This window comes from Coenobita brevimanus, chromosome 98 (assembly GCF_032717465.1).
Source record: "Coenobita brevimanus isolate Jiangsu-jjx chromosome 98, ASM3271746v2, whole genome shotgun sequence".
NCBI classification, from domain to species: Eukaryota; Metazoa; Arthropoda; class Malacostraca; order Decapoda; family Coenobitidae; genus Coenobita; species Coenobita brevimanus.
In genome coordinates, this window is record NC_137051.1 from 32,655,268 (window position 1) to 32,678,924 (window position 23,657).

General features: G+C 43.8%; 1 protein-coding gene across 1 annotated transcript in view; it reads left to right on the forward strand.

The window, feature by feature from the left end:
* Positions 1-23,657, forward strand: part of Rab35 (RAS oncogene family member Rab35) — a 274,727-nt gene that overhangs the window by 135,754 nt on the left and 115,316 nt on the right. The window contains exon 3 of the mRNA XM_080283741.1: positions 15,778-15,902. Within this exon, the coding sequence (XP_080139867.1) occupies positions 15,778-15,902 (125 nt within the window). The remainder of the gene's footprint in view (positions 1-15,777; positions 15,903-23,657) is intronic.

The following is a 23,657-nucleotide window of genomic DNA, read 5'->3' on the forward strand; positions in this document are numbered from 1 at the left end:
ACAAAAAGAACTTAATTAGTGCCATTTACCTTTCCAATTTCCCCACAGTCCCTGTAGTGTAAATTAGGAGATTTGGCCCACGTGTAGTGACTTGTGACAATCGGGAAACTGGCTGTGTGGTCTAACACCTGTTGCACCTGTCGGCCGATGATCTACCGTGACCTTGGGTGGCGGTCTCGCTTGTCACCCATGGGGCTACCTGTGGCCGTCACTGAGGAGAGTACCGTCTTGACCTTTGTCTGAGAAATGGCCAGAAAATTTTGAAAAGCTGTCTTACATTAAAGATGGAGTCGTTATACGTGAGGGTGTAGTGCGAACCGCAGGAGTGGTGGCGATCTTGCTGGGGGTCCTTGACATGCCAGTGCCGCTTGACAGTTTGCTTGCATTCGTGCTTCTGTATGAACGCATTTTGCATTTCAAAGTTACCTAGATCCCAGAAGCTTTGTTTATCCGATCGTAGCATCCGTTGTTGCAGGCAGGGCCAATACTACGAGCTTGAACCTGCCACCCTGTAGCTCTGCTCATGTATGCACGACCCATGTTCTGCAGTGTTTTGGCCTTGTTTTGGAACACATTCTATCCATTTGTCCTTTCTCTGAAATCTCCCTTCTAGGAGATTTTAATGTTCACCACCACCTTTGGCTCTCCTCTCCTCTCACTGATCCACCTGGTGAACAAAGCCTAAATCTTTTCTATCCTTGATGACCTAGAGCAGCTTGTACAGCAACCTACCCATATCTCTGACCGCCTTGGAGAGAGCTCCAACATACTTGACCTCTTCCTTACAACTAATCCTTCTGCTTACACTGTTAATCTTTTCTTTTCATTGGACTCCCCCGATCATGACCTTGTTACCTTAACCTGCCCTATCGCTCCGGTACGGCCTGTGGACCCTCCAAAGAAACATCGTCTGTGGCACTTTGGAGCTTTTGTTTTTTTTTTTTTTTTTTTTTTTTGAGGAGGAAGGAACCAAAGGCAATGAGCCCGCAATACTGTTCCCTCCAAGAGAAAAACAAAATACAAGAGAGAGCCAAATTCAAGATCCATTCATTTCGAGATGCCTGGACACACTGCATTTGAAAGACTGGAGATCATAGGAAGCAGGAAATACAGACAGAGGGAGACAGTTCCAGAGTTGACCTGTTGCATAAATGAAGGACTGGGAGTAACGGTTGACTCTTGCATTAGAGAGTTGGACAGAAAAGGGATGAGAGTTTGCTGCTAGACGGGTGCTACGCGCCCGTCGTAGAAGTGGAGGAATGCATGCAGACAGTTCAGAGGAACAGTGACCATTGAAGTAGCGATAGAAGAGATAAAGATGCAAAGACAGAGGTTGAAGGGAGTCAGTAAGAGGGGGTGAGTTAATGAGACAAAAATCCTTTGACTCCACCCTATTGAGAAGAGCTGTATGTGGGGATCCCCCCCATACCTGAGAGTTGTACTCCACACAGGGGCGGATAAAACCTCTGTATAGAGTCAACAATTGTGCAGGGGTAAAGAAGGAACTGAGTCGGCTTAGCACATCCAATCGCTTGGAAGCAGATTTTACAAGAGATGTAATATGATCTTTCCAAGACAAGTCCCGAGCAAATGAAACCCCAAGCATGTTCAACGATGATGCAGGATTAAGTTGAGTATTATTAAACATAAGTGGGTATACCTGTGGAAGATTTTGTTGGGTTGATAGGTGCAAAAACTGAGTCTTTGATGCATTAAAAACAACCAGATTATTTTTACCCCAGTCAGAGATACGAGCCAAGTCAGACATTTGGTGTGCCATAGCCTCATCCCTTGCCTGTTGAAGTAACTGCTGAGATGGATGTTGTGGGAATCGAATGGAAAGGTGAAGGGTGGAGTCATCATCGTATGAGTGGATAGGGTTAGATGTACAGCTTAGAAGGTCATTGATGAATAAAAGGAAGAGAGTTGGTGATAGGACAGAGCCCTGAGGAACACCACTGTTAATAGATCTAGGAGAAGAACGATAGCCGTCTACAACAGCGGCTATAGAACGACCAGAAAGGAAGCTAGAGATGAAGGCACAGATAGAGGGATAGAAACCGTATGAAGGCAGTTTGGAAATTAAAGATTTATGCCAGACTTGATCGAAAGCCTTTGAGATGTCAAGAGCAATGGCAAAGCTTTCGCCAAAGTCCCAAGCTACGGATTGGGAGGCTCTCAGTCAGTACTTCTTTGATGTTCCCTGGAATGATTATTGCTTCCATGGCCGGGAGCCATCTGAATGTTCCCTACACATTACGGAGGTTATTCTCTTGGGCATGGAAGCATACATTCCTTTCTCATATCCTTTGACTAATGCAAAAAAGCCTTCGTTTAATCACGCTTGTTCTAATGCTGTCCGCAACAAGGATAGGGCCTGTAATAGGTACTGGGGCCAACCCACCCCTGAATCACATTTTTTTTTATGTTTCTGCCCGGAATCATGCTAAGTCTGTTCATTGCTCTACTAAAAATAAATTAATCCGTACTAAATGCTCTCAACTCTCCAACTCGAATTCTTCCCGCTCCTTCTGGCACCTTGCCAAAAACCTTTCTAACAACTTTACCTCATCATCCTTCCATCCTCTTTTCTACTCTGATGGCTCTGTAGCTATTTCTTGTACTGATAATGCAGATCTGTTCACTCAGATTTTCTTCTCCAGTTCCACCATAGACAATTCCGGTGCTGTTCCTCCATGACTTCCCCCCTCTTACTTCCTCATGGCTGACATTAAAATTTCTTCAGCTGATGTATTTTCTGCCATCACTGGCCTGAATAGTAACAAGGCATATGGGCCTGATGGAGTCGCTCCTGTTGTCCTCAAGAACTGTGCTTCTGTGCTTACACGCTGCCTAGGTAAACTCTTTGCCTTTGTCTTTCAACTTGTATATTTCCTTCTTGATAGTCCCAAAGGAGGGTGACCATTCACCACCCTCCAATTGCTAAACATCTCTCATCTCAAATGTTTTCGAGTCTGTTCTTAACAGAAAAATTTTAAATCATCTTTCCTATCACAACCTTCTTTTCGATCGTCAGTATGGGTTCCTTCAGGGACGCTCCACTGGCAATCTTCTCACCTACTTTTCAGACTCCTGGTCATCCTTCTTTTGGGACTTTGGCGAAAGCTTTGTCATTGCACTTGACATCTCAAAGGCTTTCGATTGAGTCTGGCATAAATCTTTAATTTCCAAACTGCCCTCTTACAGTTTCTATCCTTCTATCTGTGCCTTCATCTATAGCTTCCTTTCTGGTCATTCTATAGCTGCTGTTGTAGACGGCATCGTTCTTCTCCTAGATCTATCAACAGTTGTGTTCCTCTGGGCTCTGTCCTATCACCAACTCTCTTCCTTTTATTCATCAGTGATCTTCTAAGCTGTACGTCTAATCCTATCCACTCGTATTCTGATGATTCCACCCTTCACCTTTCCATTTGGTTCCCGCAACGTCCATCTCAGCAGTTACTTCAGCAAACAAGGGATGAGGCTATGGCTTCCCTAATGTCTGGCGTGGCTCGTATCTCTGACTGGGGTAAAAATAATCTTGTTTTTAATGCATCAAAGACTTAGTTTTTACACCTATCAACCTGTCAGAATCTTCCACAGGAGTACCCACTAATGTTTAATAATATCCGGCTCAATCCTGCATCATTCTTGAACATGCTTGGGGTTTCATTCACATGGGACTTATCTTGGAAAGGTCATATTGCATCTCTTGTAAAATTTGCTTCCAAGAGATTAGGTGTGCTAAGCCAACTCTGTGCACTGTTGTTGACTTTATACATGGGTTTTATTCGCCCCTGTTTAGAGTACAACTCTCATGCATGGGGAGGCTCCCCACACACAGCTCCTCTCAATAGGATGAAGTCAAAGGCTTTTTGTCTCATCAACTCTCCTCCTCATACTGGCTTCCTTCAATCTCTGTCTCTTCACCGCACTTTTGCCTCTTTATCTTTTCTATCGCTACTTCAATGGTCACTGCTCCTCTGAAATGTCTGCTTGCATCCCTTCACCTATATGACGGGCACGTAGCACCCGTCCAGCAACAAACTCTCATCCCTTTTCTGTCCAGCTCTCTAATGCAAGAGGTAACCATTACTCCCAATCCTTCATATATGCAACAGATCAACTCTGGAACTGTCTCCCTCTGTCTGTATTTCCTGCTTCCTATGATCTCCAGTCTTTCAAGTGCAGTGTGTCCAGGCATCTCGAAATGAATGGATCTTGAATTTGACTTTTTTTTTTTTTTTTTTTTTTTTTTTTTTTTTTTTTAAGGAACATTTTGCGTGCTCAGGCTTTGGTTCCTTCTTCCTCGCAAAAAAAAAGAAAAGCCGGGTTACAGACCCTATTGTGACCACTTGAGGGTCCTGGGTTGTAGGGCAAATCGCTGGTGTCGAACATGAGGCCTGCCAATACGAATAACGCACTCAAATCACTGAAAAACAACACAGATAAATGCAAAACAAGAACGTGGCTGGAGGTAGAGGAAGACTGACGGCCATGTTGGCTGCGTGGCTGGTATCTGCACACTGATTGGCCGAGCCTTTTTTACATCCATCCATTTGGCACAGAGGATGGCACGTCATTGGCTCATGCCATGCTCTCCCACCTGTGTTGCTTGAAACCGTATGTTACTATAATTCCAGAAAATTGGCCTCTGAAGTCTTGTGAGGTCGAACGTACCCTCTTACATGGTAGGCATTTTGGCCATATTGCAGATGCCAAATTCAAATACTTTGGTGCTCCCTGGCTACTAGAGACCCAGAGGATTACAATGCTATACTTAACTCAGTTTTGCCCGATCTGTCACTTACACCAGCATGTTACTAGATGCCTCATTTAATGGGAATGAACAATATTGTATGATTCTGTGATTGGCTAATAGTAAGTGCTGTGCTTGAATATGATTGGCTTAGTAATTGCCATGCATGACAACAATTGGTTTACTCCTGGCTAGATGCTCAGACTTGAGGTAATGGTGGCGCGTTTTACACGAGGCATCAGAAGAGAGTCACCTTTGAGGCTGCATCTGTGAATTTTGTGTAATTCCCGTGATTTACTGATGTTGCAAACTGTTGCTTGATGTTGCCATGTATTATGAATCCACAATTAGAAATTGCACGGTATAGGAGATTCACTGCATTTACAAGTCACATGGTTCAGACAAAATCCTTTCATGAGTTCTTAAAAAGGTATTTGACCATGTAGCTCCTTTACTTGCATAATTCCGCAACAAGTAACTGGAAACGGGAGGTGCCAGAATAATGGATGTCAGCAGATTTGATCCCAGTCTTTAAGTGAGGGGATCAAGAATGTTCTCAGAATTATTGTCTAATTAGTTTGACCCCCATCACAGTAAAACTGGTAGAAAGAGTAATTGTTGTCAGGATTGCCGAACACGTGGAAATTAACAACCTGGTTACGGGCTTCTAGCATAGGTTCAGACCACATGGATCATGTCTAACCAACTTGCTTGATTTTTTTTTTTTTTTTTTTTTTTTTTTTTTTTTTTTTTTTCCACAATGTTGAGTGAGCATGACAGGAATAAAATAGTAGACATTCTTTACATAGACATCAGAAGGCATTCAACAAAGTACTTCGCCTGGGACTAGTGTCAAACAGGCATGCACTCGGTATTAACCCGAGGCATCCCATCGACGTATGGGTACGTCGCAACTTTTTGTCACAGCTAGACCCGTCGACGTACTGGTACTGCAAGGTTCATAATTTGCACAATTTTCAAATCTCGCGCTTGATTTTTGCAGGTAGGGTCAGGAGACCTTCCCCTACCTGCCACCAGGCGGGGACATTCGGCGACCCCATGCGACCCTCGCCTCGGTCACTTACCTGTTAGCAGTGACCCAGGTCAGACATGGCGCGCAGAGGTCTCTCAGAAGAGCAAATTCAAGCCGCCCTGGACGCCTTCACAGGTGACAGTGATTCACCCCTCGATGACGAGGTGGCAGACAAGGATTATGTGGAACCAAAGGAGGAGGAAAGTAGCAGCAGTGATGAGGAGGTCCCGTCCCTGAGGAAGCGGCTCTACGTCACGTATCGTGCCACTAGAGAGGGCCAGCCTGCACCAAAACATTGTGCAATCACCTCTCTCCAGCCCCTACATGATGTGGAGCCCAAAACCAAGGACGAGAACGGAGCCGTGGGACATACTGCCACGTGGTACGGCCGCAAGATCATCACTCATCGCGGCCTCGAGCGGACAGCGTGTCGTTCTATCAGGTATGGGCCTGATGTTTTATTTAGAGAGGGCGGAAGTGGCGTGGAGGGAGTGGGGAGTGAAATTGAAAGTATAGAGGCAGTAACTGAAAGGGTGAGTGACGGGAGTGAGTCATCGTTCTCACGTGGTGGTGCGAGGAAGTGGAGCGTATCACGTGGGGCGGTGAGGGTGTGTGGTGAATCACGTGGTGTAGTGATGGAGCGGGGAGGTGAGGAAGAGCCCCTCCCCAGCACATCTTATGCTCCCCAGTATTCCAAGACTTCCTCCCCACAGCCCCCTGATAGTCCCCAAGGCTGTAAGGGTAAGGGAAAAGGGAAGGGTAAAGGCCGAGGGAAGAGGAGTGCGAATGGGGAAGCCCTCTGCACTCCTTCTCCCCAACCTCCCCCACCAGCATCTCCTCCCCACCCTGACGTTCAGTGTAATAAGGCCCGTAAATATGTAAATAGTAGTGTAAAGTGGAAACGGGCGTAATGTAAGTGGAAAATTATTATGTAAGTGTGCATTAATATATTCTAAGTCGAAACATTCCTAGCGAGTGTATAAAGATGCGATATTCTGATGCTCAGTGTAATAAATAAGGCCCGTAAATATGTAAATAGTAGTATAAAGTGGAAACAGGTGTAATGTAAGTGGGGAAGTATATTGGAAGTGAAGAAATAAAATACAAGTTGAAACACAAGCGGTAGCGAGTGTGCTTGCTACGTGAATATGCGCTAGCATTTCGCTAAATATCCTCATAAGGAATGTAGATAGGTGAAACCATTTACACTGGTTGAAAAATGATATAATGTCATGGAAACAATAATATGAAAGTAAAAAAAATTTAACATATGTTGAGAGAAGAGTCATAGCGAGTGCACTGAGTAGGCAAATATCCGCAATCATTATGCTAAATATCATCATAATGAATGTAAACAGCTGAAAACATTTACATAAAGTAAAAAATGGTAAAATGTCATTGAAACAGTATTATGCAAGTAGAAAAATGATATGTCTCCTGAAACAAGAAACTTTGCAACTACCGTGTAACCAATGTGACCAAACTCGCTATGCTCGCGCAATGGAACAATGCTTATTTTTCCTATATATCTCATTGAAAACCATTATATTGTTGTTGTGATTGTTTATTAGTTCCAAATCAATGTTGGTAGACGTGTTCTTTGTTGTTTCTCCCAAAATTACCTACCATAGAGAACGTGAGAACCTGATACGTCAGTGACAGAATACGATACCTGACGCGGGGTTGCTCACCTGTTCTGACCACTTATGGACCCCGGTAAGCCCTTTCTTGGTGATTTTCCTTTGTTTCTCAACAAAAGCGGATGTTTTAGCGAAAAAAAAAAAAAATCCAAAATAGCTCGGGATTGGGGGGTATCGGAGGGGGGAAATCGAGCGAGATGTGACAGGTTAATAGGGAGATTACACACTGGATAGAATATTGGGTAATGGGTAGGAAACAAGAAGTCGGTGATCTGCAGAATTTCTCTTGATTGGGTTTCAATCACTTCTTGAGTTTCACAGTGGTCAGTCCATGGTTCATTCTCTGTTCACCATTTATATCAGTGACAGAGATGTTAATCTTTTAAGTATGATCTTGTGGTTTGCAGGTGACATCAAGCTTGGAGCATATGTGAGCAGTGTTGAGGGGATTGAAAAACTCCTGACAGACTTGAGTAGGCTTGAGAGATGGTCTGAGACTTAGCAAATGCCCTTTCATTTTGAGAAATGCAAGGTGATTCATTTTAGCCATACATATTCTGGGTCAGACCATTGACTTTCGGAGAGAATTCTGAGGACGACGGACTTGCAAAAGGACTTCGGTGTATTGATCAGGATTGTCCTAGAGTTTTCCAGACTGCATCAGTGTAGGGAAAACTGCCCAGAAATTGCTAGGCCACATCCAGAGGTAGTTTTTATTAGGAATTAAAGAGATTGTTCGTACATTTTGTAACTCTTTAATATAGCCTCTTCTGGAGTACACTGCAGTTCTGGCCACCCACACTTAGGAAAAGCATAGACCAGTGTGTGAGTACAAGCTGGAGCTTGTATTCCATCAGTCACGTGACTAAGTTATTAGCATCACCTGATGGCTCTGGGACTGTTTCATTACATACGAGGTCAGTTCAGTGAAATGTTTAAAATACTGAAAAAATTCAACATGGAACATGATTGGAGCTGGAATGGAAAAGATTTAACGCCAGGATATATGAAAACTTTTCATACGTATGAGATCTACACTGCCTTGAACAGATTCCTCATGGATGATGTCAGTAGCATTGCAGTAGAGCAGTTGAAATGAAACCTCAGTAGTATCTTATCACACTAGAATGATTGCAAGTTGGATGTGCATTTGCAAGGTAATACAAAGTATCTCCTCAGTATGGACAGCAAGGTCATTGAGGTACTTTTCCTTGTCATTTCTCTCTCTCTCTCTCTCTCTCTCTCGATAATAACATTCTTATCCATTAATTTTTCACATAAATACAAAATTCTTGTACAGTAAACTCTCTCAATTATTCATTGTTATTCAAGCCCTATGCTGAACGAAGTGAAACGCCAGATATTGCATAGCTTCCCCCTGTCAGCCCAACATTTGACATCAAGCCAGATCTTGCGTTACTACAGTATCTGTCTTGACCCTCTATCCTAAAGACTTTCCCATGAGTAAAAGATGAAAACTAAGCATAAAATACAATACAGTAATGATACAGTACAGTAATACAGTACATATTGTACTGCTGTATGTATTCACCAAGTGTAGGCATCGATGGAGGATATAGTTGTACACCATGCACCATGTGCAGTCGTAATTCCAGGATCACAGTAGAGCACTAGGACACAAGCACAGACAGGCCTTAAGCTGTGCAACAACAACAAGAATAGGATGCCACAGAGTTAGTTGTAGCACTAGGGTTTAGTGACTGCGTGGTCAAAAGAGTGGAGCACACAGACACGTCTTTATTATACGAGGTCTGCAGGTGAGAATGAGAACATGGCGATATGCTCAGCACGCCAGGTGTGCCGCTCCTGCAATAGATTCTGATTGGCTAGCACTTAGTGAGCATTCTCATTGGCTGGCGCATTTTGGGTTTTTCCTGGGTACTGGTTGGCCACTGCTTACGAGCTGGTTGATACTCCTCGATGCCGGATATTGCATAGAACTGCTGGTTACATCTCGTTTTGGCGCTGGATGTTGCATGATTTCACCGGATATTGCTTTAATGGAGCCGAGCCAGCAGTGCTGGATATTGCCTTGGGCCAGGTATTGCAACAGTGGATAATTGAGAGTTCATTTATCCATTCCTAACCATCAATTTTTCACTTCGTCAGTATGGCAGTTCTCATAACTCAAGTAACATTTCATGTTATGTTAGTTAAGTTGGCGCAAAAATAAGTGACTAAGGAGTGCAGCTACATTTATGAGTGACTGAGGAGTGCATAATATATAATTACACAAGTGCATTCTCACCGTTATTTGCAGGACAAACCAATAGCCTTTCCATCACAAAATGTTTGCAGATACCATTATATTTGTTTCCATACTGTTATTGAGCCCACAGTAACTATTTCTGACCAAAAGTCGATTCCCCTCTCCCCTGCATATTTTCGCATATCACGATTTCCGACACTAACACGCCATTGTGTCACATGCGATTGCCAAAATGTTTGTTTGGTATTTTTCTGATTTACTCCAACCTAATGCAGACAGAGTTAGGTTGATATCTGTTACCGTTCTTGTGAAAGAAATGGACAAATGCACAGACAGACACACATACACAGCTTGACTTTGTTATCTACTTATGGGCTGCTGCAAGACATGCAATCACCATAGTAACTGATACTTCCCCAGTGATCTACACTATTGCCAGCATGTATCTTCATGTATGTTTTCACTCACCTGTCTGAGCAGAATGACATATTAATAACTGTTTTGGTGGTATTTAATGCAGTAGGAGACTTTCGTTTTGATAAAAACAAAATAAAGCTGTTTAGTTTTTTGTGGTGTTAACTGTACCGAAAAATGTTATGTATACATTAGTTCTCAAAGAGTTAACACTGGTAATTGTTTTGTTGGTTTAGAACTTTCATTGCAAAGAGGAGCATAGTATGTCTGTTCCTTTGACTTTCTTCAGTTTTTCATATTGCCTAAGTAGGCACAATCAAGGTAATTTTTACCTGCAGTTTTAAAGGTAGTGCATGAAACAGGCTGTGGCACAAAAGAAGAAAGCATACAATGCATGGATGAGAAATAGGGGCATGGAAGAAGTTGAGAGGCGGAAGAGAGAGTTGTGTGGAAAGAAAGAGAGAGGTGAAAAAATTAGTAAGAGAGAGTAAGAAGAGAGTGGATGAGGAATTTGGAAGGAATTTGAGTGTAAAGTGGAGGGACTGTAAGAAAATGTTCTGGAGAGAAGTGAAAAGAGTAAGACAGGGTGGAAGTGAAGTTAGCAGGGGAGTGAAAGATAAAAATGGTAGACTACTAGTGGAGAAGGGAGAAAAAGTGAGCAGATGGAGAGAACACTTTAAGGAATTGTTGAACGTGGAGGATGGAAGTAATGCGAGTATAAGTGGCTGGGGAATGGCTGGGAGAAGGAGGGAGGTGAGAAGACAGGAAGAAATCAGTAGGATAGAAGTTGTGGAAGCAATGAAGAAAGTTAAATCGGGGAAAGCCCCAGGAATTGATGGAGTGTGTGGTGAAATGCTGAAGCATGGGGGAGAGATAGTAGTAGAATGGATGTGGAAGATGTGCAGATTGGCCTGGGAGGAAGGTAGAGTCCCGGAGGATTGGAAGTCAGGTATAATTATTCCCTTGTACAAAGGAAAAGGGGAAAAAGAAGTGTGTGGTAATCATATGGGCATTTGTCTTCTTAGTATAATAGGAAAAGTGTATGGTAGGATACTTATAGACAGAGTTAGAGAAAGAACAGAGAAATTAGTTGGAGAAGAACAGGGAGGCTTTAGGAAGGGAAGAGGTTGTGTAGATCAGATATTCATTCTTAGATCTTTAGTGGAAAAGTTTCTAGAGAAGGGAAAGAAGTTGTATGCAGCTTTCATGGATTTGGAGAAAGCATATGACAGGGTGGATAGACAAGGACTGTGGAAAGTGTTAAGAATATATGGAGTAGATGGGAAGTTGTTGAATGCTGTGAAGAGTATGTACGATGGTGGGAAGACTGCAGTGCGTGTGGATGGTGAACTAAGTGAATTTTTCTCTTTGAAAGTTGGTTTGAAACAGGGATGTGTCATGTCTCCATGGTTGTTCAATCTGTACATGGATGGGGTAATAAAAGAGGTACAAGGTAGGGTAGTGGATGTTGGAGTGGACCTGGTGAGAGAGGATAGTGTTTGGAAACTCCCTGTACTGTTGTTTGCAGATGATACTGTGTTGTTGAGTGAAGACGAAGGGGAGCTGCAAGGCTTGGTGGATGAGTTTGAGAGAGTGTGTAAGAAACGGAACCTAAAGGTGAATGTAGGGAAGAGTAAAGTGATGGTCTTTGAGAGAGGTGAAGTTAGTGAATGTACAGCGAGGTTGGATGGTGAGGAATTGGAAAATGTGAGTACGTTTAAGTATTTGGGTAGTGTGATGAGTAAGGATGGAGGTTTGGAGGGTGAAGTGCTTGAAAGGGTACAGCAGGGAAGAAAGGTTGCTGGTTCCTTGAAAGCATTGATAAGAAACAGGGAAGTGAGCATGGAAGTGAAAAAGTTACTACATGACAGTATTGTGATACCAACTCTAACGTACGGAAGTGAAGCTTGGACATTGTTGGAAGGACACAAGTCAAGAGTGAGAGCAGTGGAAATGAGTTATTTAAGAGGAGCCTGTGGAGTCACGTGGAGAGACAGGCTGACGAATGAGGATATAAAGGAACGTTGTGGTGTGGATGTGGATGTGATAGGAAGCGTTATGAGGAACACACTGAGGTGGTTTGGCCATGTGGAGAGGATGGAGGGTGAAAGACTGACGAAGAGAGTGTATGTGAGTGAGGTGGAGGGGGGAAGAGGGAGGGGGAGGCCGAGGATGGGATGGAGGGATGGGGTGGAGAGGTATATGAGAGAGGGGGGTGTGAGTTGGGAGCAGGGCAGTGAAATGGTGGGGGACAGGGCGACTTGGAGGTGATTTGTTTGTGGCCACCCCAAACGGGATTGAGGCATCTGGCAATAGATAGATAGATAGACATATTTTTATAAGAGCTCGGTAAAAACAAATTGCAATAATGAAGTCTGCAATCAAGGAGGTTTAATTGTTTTTTTTTTTCTCTCTCTCTCTTGCCATGGTTTTGATTAACCCCTAAAATCCTATGGCTGTCAGACAATAGTTATAGAAAATGTTGCATAAAATCCTATGGCTATTGATGGTACAGAGGCCACCAAAAACTGGTAGTAGGTAACACTGTCTCTTTTATGACATATATGGAACCTAGTCAATGGGAACTAAGAGATCAGGTGGTGGGAGGCATGATCCGGCCCCTCTACGGGTGTGGGGACCCCCCTCCCCGGCCATCTCTCCACCTCCTGTTGCCCCATTGGATCCAGCCTTCTATGTCCCATCCTACCCAGACTACCCTCCATACCTCCTCTAGACCATATTGGGTGTGTGTGGCAGACATATTCCCTCCCTTTCCTCTCCTCCTGATGGTGCTTCACACTCCTTCCATCTCCCTATTCCCCCTTATTTGTCAAGGACTCTCCATTCTCGTTCATAATGAGTGACTATTATTTTTATATTTGACATTTGATTGTGCAGTAACCATTCGACATATGACAGTGAAATACACATTTTCTGGTGTGTAAAATCAAGCTCTTCAAATCTGTAAGACCAAAATTTACTTTTTTTCTCTCAGTACACGAGGGGTGTGCTTAGGTATGGGGGTGAGATTGTTGTGGAGTGGATATGGAAGTTGTGTAGATTGGCTTGGGAAGAGGGAAGGGTTCCAGAGGACTGGAAATCAGGTATAATTGTTCCTCTGTACAAAGGAAAAGGGGAGAGAGAAGTATGTGGTAACCATAGGGGTATTTGCCTTCTTAGTGTGACTGGTAAAACATATGGTAGAATACTCATTGATAGGGTTAGGCATATGACAGAGGAGCTAGTTGGAGAAGAACAAGGGGGATTTAGGAAGGGAAAAGGGTGTGTAGATCAGGTATTTGTTCTAAGATGTTTAGTGGAGAAGTATCTAGAGAAGGGAAGGAAAGTGTACGCTGCCTTCATGGACTTGGAGAAAGCTTATGACAGAATAGATAGGAAAGGTATGTGGAAGGTATTAAGAATATATGGAGTGGAGGGGAAATTGCTGAGTGCTGTGAAGAGTATGTACGAGGGAGCTAGGGCTACGGTGCGAGTGGATGGTGAGCTGAGTGAGTTCTTTGATCTCAATGTGGGACTGAAACAGGGGTGTGTAATGTCTCCATGGCTGTTTAATATATATATGGATGGGGTCGTGAAGGAGGTACAAGGTAGGGCAGTGGATGTGGGGGTGGCCCTAATGAATGAGGGTGAGATTTGGAAGCTTCCGGTGTTGCTGTTTGCTGATGATACAGTATTGTTGAGTGAAGATGAATGGGAGTTGCAAGGTTTGGTGAATGAATTTGGGACAGTGTGTAGGAGGAGGAAGCTGAAAGTTAATGTAAACAAGAGTAAAGTTATGGTGTTTGAGAGGAATGAAGTCACAGAGTGTGCATTGAGGTTGGATGGTAAGGATATGGAGAATGTGAGTGCATTCAAGTACTTTGGTAGTGTGATGAGTAAGGATGGAACTTTGGGTGATGAAGTACGTGAAAGGGTACAGCAGGGAAGGAAGGTTGTTGGCACACTGAAAGCAGTGATGAGAAATAGGGAGGTGAGTATGGAAGTTAAGAAGTCACTGCATGATGGTATTGTGATCCCTACCCTGACGTATGGAAGCGAGGCGTGGACCTTGCAAGAGGGGAACAAGTCAAGAGTGAGACCAGTGGAAATGAGTTACTTGAGAGGAGCATGTGGAGTGACATGGAGGGACAGGTTGACGAATGAAGAAGTGAAGGAACGTTGTGGGGTAGATGTGGATGTGGTTGAAAAGATTAGGAGAAATACACTGAGATGGTTTGGACATGTGGAGAGGATGGAGAATGAAAGACTGACTAAGAGGGTGTATGTAGGTGAGGTGGAGGGAGGGAGAGGGAGGGGTAGACCGAGGATGAGGTGGAGGGATGGAGTTGAGAGGTATATGAGGGAGGGGGGGTGAGTTGGGGGGAGGGGAGTCAAATGGTGGGTGACAGAGTGACTTGGAGGCGTTTTGTCTGCGGCCACCCTTTGCGGGATTAGGGCGTCGGGCTATAGATAGATAGACACGAGGGGTAATAATTTTTGTTTTTGATGCTGTTTGACGGTCAATGTCACGGTTACTGTAAGTTATATGAGAGTGAAACATACATTTTAAGGTAAAATCAAGCTTTTGAAATCTGTAAGAAAAAGTTATACCTTGATGAAAGTTCAAAAATCAGACCCTTTTTGTGGGTGTGGGGAGAGGGGGGCTAGAAGATTTGCAGTCTGTGGGGGTTAAGAACCATCAGTGCAGCATAAACAGACTCATCTGTGGCAGTGTGAGAATAAGCAATACATCAGCCTTGAGCATTTTGAAATATTCATATGTGTTGAATATAGTGTGCTTGTACATAGTACACTGTTCTGGTTGGTACTGTCGTTCTATCCCAGTCTGTCTGATCGAGCAATCCATCAACCACAGGGAATCAACTGCTCCTACAGGGCTGTTCTGTGCAGTGAACTGATGTTCTCATGTGTCTAACAACACCTCGCCACAGTGACACGCGGGGATAAGCGTGGGATTTGGTTCCCGAGTGGATGCTGCATTTGCATCTCCACCCAAATGACAGTGGCACCATAGTAGGCTCTACATCTCGCAGTTATTTGGTTATATGGTTACCACCCAGCATTGTAAATGGTTTTCCGTGTTATAGGATACCATGTGGCTTGTCTTTTGGTGTAGAGCCGCCTGAGGTGGAGAAAAGAGCAATAAAAAGTGACGAAGAATGGGAGAAATAAGAAGACATGAAGGAAGACATAGGCAGCATGGCATCAGTTGAGTTGATGAGCACCTTCACGTACCACCTACACTGTTCTTGTTGTATTGTTGTACACCTATGGAAATAATACAAGGCTTTATTTTTGTAAACTTCAAATTTTCAAACTGTATAGAGCTCAGGAATGTAATCGATAAAATACAACTCCCAAGCAACCCACTGCAAAAGTTTTACTATATTTACTGTACAAGTTTTACTGTACTTGTACTGTAATCTGTATTACCTCTTTTCTTTGAGAGTTATTTTGAACAGTAGCTTACAGGAGGGTATTGCCAGAGTTATGTCACAAATTCATTAAGATGTACAGTGTATGTTTGTATAGAAATAATCAAATCTTCAGTTATTAGAACCATCCCTTATGTAATTTAGCTATGAAGCACAAATATAGTTTTAATATTCATTATTATTTGGTTATCTTTGTGCTGGTTTTGAATTCAGACGATGTCAATTTTGTGTTTTCCTTTGTGCAGGTACTATCGAGGAACGCACGGTGTTATAGTTGTTTATGATGTTACTAATGGAGAGAGCTTTGCCAATGTTAAACGATGGCTTCACGAGATTGAACAGAACTGCGAGGTTGTCAACAGGATATTAGGTGAGTTTCTGATGATGGTTTATCAGGATGTGAGTGCTGGATTATTGTATGCTACCTCTTCATATTGTTGATACAGTTCTGTACACTGCAATATTTTTATTAGACAAATGATTGTTCTTTATGAGTGTTGTGCTAATTAAGGCCCAAGCGGGTACCCCGAAGGAAGAATGGCAAGCACTGGACCACATCTTCCACGAACCACTCCTTTCATATAGTGTAAGAAGTGAGAGCTTTTGTCTCATAATGCCCAGAACTTAGGAGAAAATGTGCCGTAATTCCTCTGTACTTGTTAAAAACATATTTTGAAATTCTGTTGAAAATTTCATACTCCTGCTCACCAGAATGTGGTTGGTGAGCTGAGATTGAGATCACTCCTATGTGTGGCCTTGTTCTGCAGCTGAGCTTGCTGGAATCTTAGTCTTAATACAGTTACTGAGCATTTGGGTATTTGTGTGTCTGTCATCAACATTGTGTTGTCACATTTTTCTTGTGTCTGCATTTTCTACTGTAAAGGAATTTTGAATTAGTGTATGTTCATTTAACATATCTTCATACAAGAGGGGTAAAATCAGTAATTCCACCCATCCATCATCCAGTTCTACGTTGCCCCACGAGGAGTGTAGGAGCCCGGGGCTAGGCAAATTGGTCCTGACATTTAAGATGAGAGTGACCAGCCTCACTCATCCCTGAGTGGCATTACGTGAGCAGTAAACCCCAACGACCCCTTGTTTACAAACCCTCACCAGCTCAATCCAATTGGAGGACCATAATTACCCACTAAAACCACCAGGCGCCAAAATTTGGTTATGTGGTTACCACCCAGCATAGTAAATGGTTTCCTGGTATACAGGAAACCATTTGGCTTGTCATTCAGTGCAGACAGACAGAAGGAAGAGAATAGATTGAAGGAAAGACAGAAGAGGGAGTGTAAAGTCACCCGTAGGCAGAAGGACGAGGAAAGAGTGAAGGAAAGACAGAAGAGGATGGAAGGAAAGAAGGATGGAAGATAGGAAAGGGCAGACACCCGAGAATATATGGGATTATGGTACAGAAATGGTCAGCCATGTGCATAATTTTCTCATTGTAAAACCATCATCATCTCACTTGATATTGTGCTACCTACTTCTTCCTTCACCATTATCATCCTTTTTCTGTGTCTGCCCTCCTCTCTTTCTCTTATCTTTCCTATCACCTTTTATTACCAGTACTATTTCCTTTTCAGGTGGTTTTTACATTGAGTGACAGTCCTAATGGTTTCCTGTGAGCCAGGAAACCATTTACAATACTTGGTGGTAACCATTTGTTAGTGTTGTGCTAATTAAGGCCCAAGTTGGTACCCCAAAGGAAGAACGGCAAGCATTGGACCATTCATTTCATATGCATATAGTCCTATTGGTTTCCTGTGAGCCAGGAAACCATTTACAACACTTGATGGTAACCAAATAACCAATCCCTATGTGTTTCCTAAATGCCAACAAGTTGGCAGAGGCTTAGTGCCCCTTCCTGTAAAACACCTAATTCAAAGACAAATGGCCACCCCTTATACGTACATATATACAGTAGATGCTCGATTTAACGAAATCTGAATTAGCGGAAGCCTGAGACAACGGAATCATTTGATTCCAGTAATTTTTTTTTTTCCCCAATTTAAAGGAAAATTTCCGTTAAAATTAGTACAGTATTCCGTTCCAAAAATCGCCAAATTACCAGAAAAAGTCCTGTAAATCGAGCGCATCATTGAGCCCATACCAGAAACACTCCCCTGACCGGCAGTTTATAGTGTTGCCACACGTCCCCGCCAAGCATGCAGTCTTCACATGATCCCCCAACTGCAAACAACTGCTCCAGCACGTGTGCGGCAATGCCTTGGTATTGGGGCCTTATTTGTTTTTGTTTTTTTCAGTAAGCCAAAGCTTTTATGAACCATACCTAAGGTTCAGGAAAAGGAGGAGAGGGTGAGGCTTTCTCTTGGCCAGAAATTGGAAATAATTGAGAAGATAGAGCACCATCCCTGATGCTCCCAAGCCCCTCTGTCACCCCTGTACCATTTCGAGTGCTGATGGAGGGTGACTCGGACAGTGACTAAACACACCCAGGCCTGACGGGTTTGGGGGGGACCAGTATGGCTACCTGTGTCAGGCATATTTCTGCAACAAGTGCAGAACCCCTACTTCTGGAGATAAGCCTTACTGTAGCTTACTATCCTTTTTACAATACTACAGTATTTGGTACACTACTATATTCACCTTATTTTTATGTGTTATATTACTAAGTACTGTATCGTTTGTTCGTTTGCTTTTGAAGGCTCCAACATGCTTGCATGAGTTGGCCTTGGTCATCTAATGGCGGGTCTCCATGCTGCTCAATCTCTGGCAGCTTCTTTATTCAGTCCCATATCCCAGAGATCTCACTCTGTGACCTCGTCCTAGATTTTTTTTGGTCGACCTCTTGCGCTTCTCACATTCTGCACTCAGTTATCATCCCCCATCCTCTCCACATGCCCAAACTATCTCAATCTACCTCCCCTCACCATAACACCAATACGCTCCAGTCCCATTCTACCCCTCAGCTTTTCCATTGTTAAGTGACGTCCTGCACATCCACATAATCATTGTCATTTCTGTACCTTTAAGTCTGCGAATATCCTCTTCCTTTACTGCTCAAGTCTCACTACCATACAGCATTACACTTCTAACACATGCTGCATACGAAGATCCTTTAGCACGGAGGGAGAGTCCGCTCAGTGTCAGGAGAGGCAACAGCTCCCTGAACCTCTTCCAACCACTCCTCATTCTAGCCACAGAGCTAGCCCCAGCCCCACCTCCAGCACATAATGTGTCCCCCAAATAACAAAACTTCCATGCACTCAAGAGATTCACCAACAAGCTCAGTCCTTTATGCCTGACAATCTCCGCCTGCTCTCCCTGGCACATTGCACATGAAGTCAGCATTATCTCACAGTGTACCTCTGACATCACTACATCCCTTTTGTGCACACTTATCACAAGCACTTCACAAGATGGAATTACTTCCCACACCCTTGTGGTAAATCGCACTTGGCTACCTTCCCTCTTCTTTGACAGTACCACCACCAACCCTAAAAACAATCACTTTTGTTTATCTGCATTTGCTTTTAAGCCCTTGTGCCCTACACCATATCTCCACTTCCTAAATCTTTCCTCTGCCTCCCTTTCATTCTCTGCAGTCAACACCAAATTATCAGCATACAACGTCTCCCACGGGAGTCCATTTCTGAAGTCAAGTGAGAGAACTTTAGGTACCATGATGAACAACAAAGGGCTCAAAACTGACCCCTGGTGCACACCAACTTTCACAGAAATCTCATCACTCAAATCTCCATTCACCCTTACCATGGTGTAAGCACCCACATACATGGCCATAACCATCCTGACCAGCCACTCCTCGATCCCATGCTTTCTCATTGCCCATTTCACCACCTCTTTAGGGACTTTGTCAAAGGCTTTCTCCAGATCAACAAAAACAAAGTACAGTTCCCTTTTCCTTCCTATTTATTTTTCCTGAAGCTTTTGAATGATGAACATGACATCAATGGCCCCTTTGCCTGGCATAAACCCGAACTGCATCTCATCGGACCTGGAGCGGTGGTGTCTTCGGCATGGGTCTACCCCTAGAGGCTGACGAAGCTGAAGAGGAGAACAGCTGGGTGGCCAAACCACCGCAAATCCCCCCGGCCCCTCACGGGACCCGAGAACCTGGGAGTGGCTTCAGTCGCCCTGGCAAGTACCACATCTCTCAACACAACACACGCAACAACATCGTTTTTTCTACACTGAGAAATGACTCCGCGGTGGTCATTTCTTGATGACATTGAGAGCAATCCAGGACCCACCTACAAATACATATGTCCAACATGCTTAAAACCTATCACTTTGAGTCGACAGACAGAGGGTTCAGTTCAGTGCAATTCCTGCAAGAACTGGACCCATTACACCTGCATAACACACCCAGAAGACATTACACAAACACCTGGACCTGCTCCTTATGCTCCTTCCCCCCACCAACCCTACTCCTACGTCCTCCACACCTCGACCTAACCCACCAATTCTTCCCACACCATCCAATCTCCCACCCCCTCCCATTCCACCCCAGCCTTTACCTTCATCACATCCTTTGCCTACACCTTCCCCTCCACCTACACCACCTCCTCCCCCCTGTGCTGCAGCAGCCAACACACATTGCACACACAACATAAACATCCTTCAGTTAAACATAGATGGCCTAGACACCAAAAAACAAGAACTCATACAATTCATCAAACAACAAAACATACCCATTGCCATCTTCCATGAAACAAAATCACACAGAACACAAAAAACACCTACATTTCCCAATTTCACCACCATTAGACAAGACCGGGCCGATGGCAGTGGCGGTGGACTCATCACCCTGGTACACAAATCCATCAACTTCTCAGATACCAGTGTACACACAAAGTCACTTCTCCCCCCACATGACACCACAACAGAAATACAATCAATTAAAGTATGCACTGGTAACAAATCACGTACACCAATCGCCAACACACACATTCCACCCCAGTCGTCCCCCACAGTACTACACAATTAATCTCCACAAATACACCACATCATTAATGTACCCAACATCATCCTGGGTGTTGATTTTAATGCTAGGCGTCGGGCTGGCATGTCAACAACCCTGATACAGACAGAGGGCTGGTACTACAATCCCAGACAGACAATCATTTCATACTGAATAATCTCCATCAACATACCCATATCCCACACCAAGCCCTCTTCCTCTCATCATCCCCAGACATCACCTTCTGTTCCCCAAACCTCGCCCTCACAGCATCCTGGAGAGTGATCAAAACCCTTGGCTCTGACCACCTCTCAATCATCATCACTACCAAAACCAGAATCACCCCAGCTTGCCACAGACACACATACGCTAATTATAAGAGAGCCAACTGGGAGGCCCTCACAACTGAAACAGAACAACACTTTGAAACATTAAACAGTACATCCTTCACAAACATCAACAACGCTGTGCACACTTTCAGTAAAGTTATACAAAATGCAGACAGAAGTCACATCTCTAGAGGCAACAGAGAGAGACACAACCCCAACTTCACACCAGAAATTCAAGGCCTTATCAGTCAACGGGACACACTGTGACACTCCCCAACACCCCATACATAAGACACCGTACAAAAAATACAAGAACACAACACTTACAGAAACAATAAAATATCAGAATAGCAAACACTAAACTGGAATAATTATCTCCAAACAGTTGACCACAAAACAAACACCAGCAAACTACGAAACTCGAAACAGCATCACACTCTCCAGCGGCAACACCACACAATCACAGGCTGCCATCACAACAACAGACACCATACCTTCAAACAAACAACAAGCAAACACCCTCATCAATCATTTTTCACATGTCAGCCATCAAAACCCACATCGTGACAACTGTTGTATCATCCGATGTAAGAGACAGGTCCCCACAGACCCAGATTTTGCACCTTTCACTTACAAACAGACGAAGCACATCATTAGCAACCTTAACCCCTTAACCGCGGGGCGTCACTTTCGTGACGGGCTTTCTTGTATCATCTGCCAGTACTGCCAGTGTCCAGCTATATTCACCAATGCTAATGTCATCTGTACTCCCATCCATTGTTGACAATTTAGCCATTTTTCCCCTATCCTTGACTCTCCTCCTTACCTCCCCTCCACTACCTTCTCCTCCCGCCAGCCCAGCTGCGCCGCACTACGCAAATCCTGCCCGGATTTTTCCACTCATTTCATCCATTGAAATGTGCCCTATGCCCTGTTCTTATACAATATAATAGATCAAAATAGAGGAAAGGTAACTGATACTGCCAGACACCTGGAATGGGCTAATTATCACCTGGCAGCACCCCATGTGCACTCGTTCACTAATTTTCCATGTTTATTTGCCCCTGAAAGATGCCATATGACCTATTCTCGTAATAAAAATATATATGAGAAAGGAAGAGAGAAGCCTATGTGATATTTACATTCACCTGGAACTACCTAATTTATTATGTATTGTCTAGATTTCCTGCCAATCATTTCACAGCATATAAATTAGCAGCTGTCACCACGCTGACATTGTCAACCCTTCCCTGCCCGTATATATCATCTGTACTCCCATCCATTGTTGGCAATTTAGCCATTTTTCCCCTGTCCTTGACTCCCATCCTTACCTCCTCTCCATTACCCTCTCCACCCGCTTGCCCAGCCGCGCCGTGCTACGCAAATCCTGCCCTGATTTTTCAACTCATTTCATCCATTGGAGTGTGCCCTATGCCCTATTGTTATACAAAATAATATATATAAAAAAAAGAGAAAAGGTAATTGATACTGTCATACACCTGGAATGGGAGCACAACACTTGGCCTCGGAGTCCCAGGGGGAGGGGGACCATAAATGCCCCCACCTTCCGCCTTTCTCCAGGTGACAACTCGAGCTGCCTGGAACCACTGTCTGACTCTCTTCTTCTTCATTTCTGCAACATTCGCGGCCTTTCCTCTAACTTTCGCTCTGTTGAGCACCACCTATCCTTCTCTAAACCTCACCTTCTTTTTCTAACTGATACTCAGCTGTCTGAGGCAACTGACACCAGACCCTTTTCTGTTTCCTCCTGCTCTCTCTATACTCATTTCAAAGCCAAAGGTGGCTGTTGTGTATATATACGAAATGACTTATCTTGTTCTCGTGTTCCTGAACTAGTTTCTTCTGAATTCTCTACGCTCTGGCTTCGGCTTTCCTGTCATTCTCTAAATAAATATATCTGCGCTGTTTACTTATCTCCTAATTCTACTGACTGTCAAAAATTCTTCGAGTATCTTACTTGTACAATGGAACACAGTCTATCCATATCTCCTTTCTCTGAAATCTCCATTCTAGGAGATTTCAATGTTCACCACCACCTTTGGCTCTCCTCTCCTTTCACTGATTCACTTGGTGAACAAGCCTACATCTTTTCTATCCTTAATGACCTAGAGCAGCTTGTACAGCACCCTTCCCGTATCCCAGACTGCCTTGGGGAGAGCTCCAGCATACTTGACCTCTTCCTTACAACTGATGCTTCTGATTACATTGTTAATCTTTTCTCTCCGTTGGGCTCCTCCGATCACAACCTTATCACCTTAATCTGTCCTATTGCTCCGGTACGGCCTGTGGACCCTCCAAAGAAACGTCGTCTGTGGCACTTTGGAGCTGTGGATTGGGAGGCCCTCAGGCAGTACTTCTTTGATTTTCCCTGGAATGATTATTGTTTCCATGGCCGGGAGCCATCTGGGTGTGTCTTGCGCATTACGGAGGTTATTCTCTCGGGCATGGAAGCATGCATTCCCTTCTTATATCCTCTGACTAATGCAAGAAAGCCTTGGTTTAATCATGCTTGTTCTAATGCTGTCTGCAACAAGGAGAGGGCCTATAAAAGGTACCGGAGCCAACCCACCCCTCAGTCACATCTTTTATACATTTCTGCCCGAAATCGAACTAAGTCTGTTCTTTGCTCTTCTAAAAATAATTTCATCCGTACTAAATGCTCTCAACTCTCCAACTCGAATTCTTCCTGCTCCTTCTGGCACCTTGCCAAAAACCTTTCTAACAACTTTACCTCATCATCCTTCCCTCCTGTTTTTCACTCTGATGGCTCTGTAGCTATTTCTTCTACTGATAAAGCAGATCTCTTCGCTCAGACTTTCTCCTC